This window comes from Schistocerca piceifrons, chromosome 3 (assembly GCF_021461385.2).
Source record: "Schistocerca piceifrons isolate TAMUIC-IGC-003096 chromosome 3, iqSchPice1.1, whole genome shotgun sequence".
Taxonomy (NCBI): Eukaryota; Metazoa; Arthropoda; class Insecta; order Orthoptera; family Acrididae; genus Schistocerca; species Schistocerca piceifrons.
Window position 1 is genome coordinate 309,572,930 of NC_060140.1, and position 7,427 is coordinate 309,580,356.

General features: G+C 38.8%; 1 protein-coding gene across 1 annotated transcript in view; it reads left to right on the forward strand.

The window, feature by feature from the left end:
- Positions 1-7,094, forward strand: part of LOC124789964 (sialin-like) — an 86,568-nt gene extending 79,474 nt beyond the window's left edge. The window contains exons 9-10 of the mRNA XM_047257499.1: positions 803-923; positions 6,173-7,094. Of these exons, the coding sequence (XP_047113455.1) occupies positions 803-923; positions 6,173-6,294 (243 nt within the window). The 3' untranslated portion in view covers positions 6,295-7,094. The remainder of the gene's footprint in view (positions 1-802; positions 924-6,172) is intronic.
- Positions 7,095-7,427: the final 333 nt, after the last annotated feature.

The window sequence follows — 7,427 nt, forward strand, 5'->3', positions numbered from 1 at the left end:
TGTATATATATATATATATATATATATATATATATATATATATATATATGTGTGTGTGTGTGTGTGTGTGTGTGTGTGTGTGTGTGTGTGTGTGCTTCTCTTATGTGCACATACGTTTTGGAATACTGGGAGGTTGCCATGCTCTGTGGTGCTTACAGACAACAAGAAGACATCATTAACACACTCATTTCAACACAAACTATGGCGTCATACACTTGTTAATAATATAAGGATGAAGTAGATTTGGCATACAGCAAGAGTTTATTTACTTAGCTATCGAGTTGTGGTAGGTTATTTGAATTTATATGCCTTCTGAATCTTTTTTGTTCTACCTGAGAGCACTGGTTGATTGCATGCAATGTGCTAGTGGAACACAGCATCTGATTCTACCGTTACAGAGACCTCGTATTAATGTCCAGATACTTCTGACCATGTATAGTCCATGCAGTTTGCATATCACTAAGATGAAAGTAGGTTGTCAAATAAGTTTTGTTCTAATTTCTCTGGTGCACAGAGTGACGACAGACAGACGACAGACGACAGACATGCCATTTGGGTTCTTGTATGTCCATATTTCAGATGTGATTGTGATTAATGCATTTAGAACATAATGTTGTGTTAATATGTAGTCTGTAACTTCTATTTTACTAATTTATGAACGTGCCAGAATGATGTAAAACCAGCTAAAACCTAGAGCCTGACAGATATTCATATATTGGCATTACTTGAGATCCTTAGATACCATCTTGAGATGGCATGCATCAAATAGAAAATAAGTATAGCCTTCTTTTTGTAACTACAGCAAACACGAGCAGCTTGGAATGCTGTCTTCTACCTGTCGGCTGGGGTGGCCACTGTGTCGTACTTAATCTATGCCGTGTTCACCACGACTGAAGAGCAGCCGTGGAATGTGCCAATATCAGGTAAGTGCTGAAAAGTAAAGAGTTAATTATATTTAATTTAATTTACTTATTTATTTAACTTAGTCACATTAGGGATTTCAGAGCCTCTATTACATTGGATCAGATTTTTAACATATACAATACTTTTTACAGCACAGTTCCTTAAAGAATTGTAATAATCTTAATATGATACATGATAATGAAGTTATTACAAAAGAATTAAAAACTAATTGTCACCAGATTTAAATGTATCTCTTGCATATAAGATAACAGTACTTAACCAATAAACACGCAGTTACTTAAAGAATCGAACTCCCATATAGGAAACAGCTTAAAATCACTGATTAATTTACAAATGAAGTAATGTCTTAAATATTTGATGTTAATTATTTAAACAAGAAAAAGTTTAGGAAGGTTTGAAATTATGCTTAGAGTTTGAAAGTCGCTAGATTCTCTCATTATGAAACACTGGATGAATATAGTGTTGGTATTTTTCGCTCCATTCTAAGCAAAGAAAATTTTTCACGCATCTCGATGTTTATGACGTAAAATATCCTGAAACATGTGTCGTACAATGATATAATGTTACAGGAACATACAGTGGTATATGTGGATACCGTCTGAAAACTGTGCTGCGAATAGATTCGATAGCAAAGAAGTAATAAATTAGAACTTCGTGTCAAATGCTGAAGTTTTAGTGCATGAATTGCGAAAGTGTATAAGGAGCAGTCAAATGGAAGTGAGACAGACGGAAGAAAATAAGGAAAGCGTTTATTAGTTCAAAAGTTATCACCATAACTGGTAATGCATTTATTCCACTGCAAGACAGGGCAGTCAGTACCTTCGCGGAAAAATGATTGCAGTTGCCTACGGAATGCACTTACCACACTGTGAGACAAGACAGTCAACACCTTCATGGAAAAATGTTTGTGGTTTCCTAGAGAATCATGATTATACGCCGGCGTACACCTCTTCATCCGAAGTATATCGACGGCCACGAATGTCTGTCTTCTGGGATCCAAAAGTGTGCCAATGTTATGTCGCCAACGTTGTTTCGACTACGCTGCAGAAGTTTCGCTGGGAAGCCCTTACACGTCCTCCATATAGTCCCTATCTCTCCTCACGCTATTCCATATTTTTGGATCACTGAAAAAAGTCATTCGTCTATTTGCTTCGGACAAAGAGGTGGACGCCATAGTACAATCATTGTTCCGCAGACAACCGCAAACATTTTTTCATGAGGGCATTGACCGTCTTGTCTCATAGTGGTATAAGTGCATTAACAGGTATGGTATCACTTTTAAAACAGCAAACAGTTTACTTCTCTATTTTTCCATTTGTCTAGTATTCATTTAACTTTCTCTTATGATATAAACTTCTTCCCTTTCATCGTTTTGGGGGGTTGCGACGAAAAAAAGTTTCGTAAAGATTTGGAATTATGTGTAAAGCTTGTTGGAAGTCGCTAAACGCTTTCAGTGTCAAATACTGGTATTTGCACGCCATCAGTTACACTGCCTCAAGAAACACAGTTTCAACGATAATGCTTGTCTTATTGTTTAAAACTGTTAATTCAAGATTATACCTCTTAATGATCGGATTATGACAGCATTTTAAATTTGGCCACAAATATTTTGTTGACACTGCAAACCGTTACATAGTCAACCTGCTACTGATATCGGGTTCCTGGTTAGTACTTAGTAATACAGGTAAGAACGAATAGAATTAATATTACGTTGGTGCATAAGTTCGTAGTGTTTTTTTGTTCTGCATGTTGGTATTCCGGTTGCTATGGGTTTATTTATCGAATGTCATCATTTATTTGTTGTTCGCTGTTGCTATTTTAGTTTACATACTGTAATTTTGTCATTGGGAGATAGTGAGTGCAGCTGTGGACGCTACAAAACGGAATGCCAAGCGGAGAAATCGGAACATTTCCGACGTATTGTTCTGTTTGAGATCAGTAGAGGAGTGACAGCAGTGGAGGTAGCCAGAAACATTACCGCCGTGTATGGGGATAATGACATTGGACAGAACACAACAAAAAAATGGTTTTCTCGCTTTAAGGAAGATCTTTTTCATATTAGTGACTCTTCACGTTCAGGAAGATATTTGGGGTTTCATGAAAATCGTTAAAACGCATTTATGCATCCACATCACCGTACTCGAAAACAGGCAGATATGATTAAGCGTGATTATTCGACCATCGAGTGACATTGCAACCAAGGGGGCGGGTTCAAAAATCTGTTGTGTGGATACCGTATTCTCTAAGCCATAACCACAAAAATCGGCTGGTGGCCACATGTACATCCCTGCTTGCTCGTCATCAATTGGCTCGTGAACAACACCGATAATTCGTATCCTGTATCGTTACTGGTGGCGAGAAATGATGTCTTTATGCTGACATAAGGAAAAGAAAGGAACGGTTAAGCCTAAACCAATCACAAACTCCCCGTATAAAGAGCTGCTCTCATCCACAAAAGATAATGTTATGCGTCCGGTGGAACAGCGACAGTATACTGTATTACGAATTGCTTGACGGCCGGGGTGGCCCGAGCGGTTCTAAGCGCTACAGGATGGAACCGCGCGACCGCTACGGTCGCAGGTTCGAATCCTGCCTCGGGCATGGATGTGTGTGATGTCCTTAGGTTAGTTAGGTTTAAGTAGTTCTAAGTTCTAGGGGACTGATGACCTGAGAAGTTAAGTCCCATAGTGCTCAGAACCATTTGAACTATTTTGAACGAATTGCTTCCCCGATGTGTAACCATCGCTGCTGACATTTATTGTCAACAACTGAGACGTCCTGAAGACGCAGTACAAGATCAACGACCAGGAAGACTGCGTTAAGTGATGCTAATCCACGATAACGCCCTCTCGCATTCTTCTATACAGACAAAAAAAAAAAAAAAAAAAAAAAAAAAAAAAAAAAAAAAAAAAAAAAAAAAAAAAGCTATACAGGAGTTGAATTGGGAAGTCATCCTGCATCCACCTTATCTTTTCCGCTCTCTATCGAACAACCTTCAAGAAATTTTCTTTCCGGATGAAAATGTGCTCCGAACATGGCTCGACAAGTTCTTCGCCTCAAAACAAGTTTTCTACAGTCGTGTAATCGAAAAGTTACCCTAGCGTTAGCAGACTGTTGTAAATAGGGAAGGAGAATATATTACTGATAATTAAAGTCTCTTTATAGGTATCTGTTGTGTTCATGAATAAACGCTACGAACTTAAGCAGCAACCCCTTACTAGCGTTAATACTCCTAGTGCTAGTAATAACAACAGTGACAGTAGATGATCGTATTTATGTGTGTACGAAAATGATAGTTTTTAATATAGTGAGACCTGAAGGAAAAAAATGTCAGATAGACCTCACCCGCTAGGAACTTCGGGAAATGAGGACGTTCTGGTGACAAAGAAGGACACAAAGTTGTGATGAGATAATGCAGTGATTTTCAAACTTTTTGGGTCCACGGCTCCCTTGATTTAAACATAACCACCCACAGTTCTTTTCGCATATAACACTCCACTTGAATTGTGAGGTAAATAGACCTACGTTCCGGAAAAAAATGAACAAGATTATTTATTGCCTTATGAACAGTTGACACACCAATTTCAACCAATTTTTAATGTTAGTGCATCTTATTCTTGCAATAAAATCACTGGCAAAGATAAGCTTCATTCTTCATCACCAGTTCTTAAAATCTCGGTAGAAAATTCTAAATTGCGGATTCCATCTTTTTCTCTGCATTCGTTTATGATCTGTCTTTCGTGTTGGTGATTGACAACACTGAAAATCCTACCTCGCGCAAGTAGGATGTTGAAAAATTTACCAAAATGGGTTGGGCCATATTACCCTCCTGCGGATACTCTTGCTTCACAAAGCTCTAAAACTGAAGCAGTGTTGGGGAAACGAACTTCGATTTGATAGTAAATAATCAATTCATTATTTTTATAAAACCATGCGACGCCCCCTTCTGCAAGACTGTGACGCCCCTGGGAGCCGTGACGCAAAGTCGAAACCCCTGAAGTGGGGGATTCATATAGAGGAATGGCAGTCATTATTGTTGTTTTACTGAACGGGGTAGCCGCGCGGTCTCAGGAGCATTACCACGGTTCGCGCGGCTTCCCCTGTCGAGGGTCGAGTCCTCCCTCGGGCATGGGAATGTGTGTTGTCCTTAGCGTAAGTTAGTTTAAGTTAGACTAAGTAGCGTGTAAGCCTAGGGACCGATGACCTCAGTAGTTTGGTCCCGTAGGAACTTACCACAAATTCCCAAAAATTGTTGTTTTAGTAGATATGTCATTAGCTCTCATATGAAACTGGAGACATCATTCAATTCTCTGGTGTAGTGAGGGATATCATTCCAGAGGCAGGTTCCTGCTACCGAAAAGGATGTAGAGAACGGGACGGGGGGTTGGAGGTTGGACAGAAAGAATTTTAGTCTGATGGGAACGTTTCTGCATTGGTTTCCAGACTTAACGATCGGAGAAAGATATGAGGCAGAATACATGTTCATAATACGATAAAAAGAAACAGAGTTTGTGCAAATTTCTTATGAGATAAAAGAGTAAATGCAGAAATGCTCTGCAGTGAACTTCTGTCGCTTTCAGTTCAACCATGTAGGACATACATTTCAAACTTCTGGAACGTTCTCCGTGTTTACATTTTCCTGAACGTGGCTTATCACGTACAAGAATGAGACTCTCTTTGAAAGAACAAACTGTTTTTGCCATAAACGACACTAATGTTTAGGGCTTCCTAAAATGCCTTTGCTCCACTACTAAACTAAAATAAAGAATACTCAGAAGTGATCTTACTTTCCACTCGGCACTGCCTTTTGTTATCTAAAAGTAAGATGGGCTTTGTTCAATACATCAAAATCAGGATAATATTTCCTATCTTAACGACAAAAGTATCGAAGGTCAAATGAAAAACGCAAATATGTCCTAGAAATGCTTGTGATGGAAAATACTACATCACACCAAAAATATTATACGAACTATGTAGAAGCTCGAGTCTCAACGAATTTCAACAGACGAGTACACCAGAAGGACATATCAATAATTCCCATTTTTCCTCTATCCGTATGTTATCTAATATTTTCGTTGACTTTTCTTGCCAGGAGTAGCTGTCATGATATCAACATAATATTATCGAACTCGATCACAGCAGTAAATTGTATTTCAAATGAATACTTGCCAAAATTAGCAACAAATGTGTAGTGAAACTTGATACAGAGTTTCATAATGTTTTAATCCTTTGTCTCTCTTTGTTTCAGAAAGAGCACGCAAAGCGAATACCAGTGAGGGAATCGAGAACACCGCATTTGATGAAGGAGTGATGCAAGCGGTTGACGAAGAAGTAATACAGAGAGGTCATCGGAGAACTGTTATACCGTAGGGTCCGTTCCTTGGACACTGAGTCTCTAAGAGAGACACGTGCGCATATAAGGCACTTATATTCTATTTTCGTAAATTAAGGAGATCGTCAATGCCACCAACCGTTTGACATCCCCTGCAAAGGCTTTCTCCATTTAGGTCCGTTTTCAGTATCCACACCTATAGCTCCTTCGCAGACCAAAAGTGTGCTTGAGCTTACCACTTCCGTTTCAACTCTCTCCTATACCAACTGCGGATGGAGAGCAAGAAGAGCGACTATGATAAGAGCTCGAATTTCTGAGTGACAGTCATTTCTCGGGGAAGTAATACGTGTACGTTGGAATTTTAGTAGTGAACCTCCCCGCAAAGCACGATGCCCATCTTGTAGTATCTGCAACTCAAGTCGCATGAGTACGCTTGTTACGCTACTGCCCTACATAAACAAACCTGTGGTGAAACGGAATTCTCATCTTCTTTGAATATTCTCCGTCTTCTTTATTAATTCTATATGTTAAGAGAGCGACTGACGAGTGTTCTGTAAGTTACCACTCTCTTGGGAAAATTACATTCCGTAAGGATTCTTCTAATAAATCGGTCTGGCATGTGCTTCCCCTACAACTAATTTTATCTCGCCCCCCTCAGTTATTCCAAGATTTTTAAAGTTGTCGGGTGTTTCTAGTGGTTCGTCGCTAACAGTGTAATCAGACTAACACCACAGGTCAACGAAAAGTGTTTCTTTATTACTTTCTGTCAGGTAATAGTTTCACGTCACTATTTTCGGGCACTGAATCTGTGTCTGACTTTTTTTTTGTATCATGTAAATGTATGTGACACTGTGAGTTTGTAATAAACTATAAAATAAGCAAAATAATTTGAAAAAAATTGAAGTTTCCACCGTGAAGAAAGGCTTTTGTTGAAGTATAAACATTAAAATACTTCTTCGATATCTATACAGGGTGAGTCACCTAACGCTACCGCTGGATATATTTCGTAAACCACATCAAATACTGACGAACCGATTCCTCAGACCAAACGTGAGGAGAGGGCTAGTGTAATTGTTTAACACAAACCATACAAAAATGCACGGAAGTATGTTTTTTAACACAAACCTACGTTTTTTTAAATGGAACCACGTTAGTTTTGTTAGCACATCTG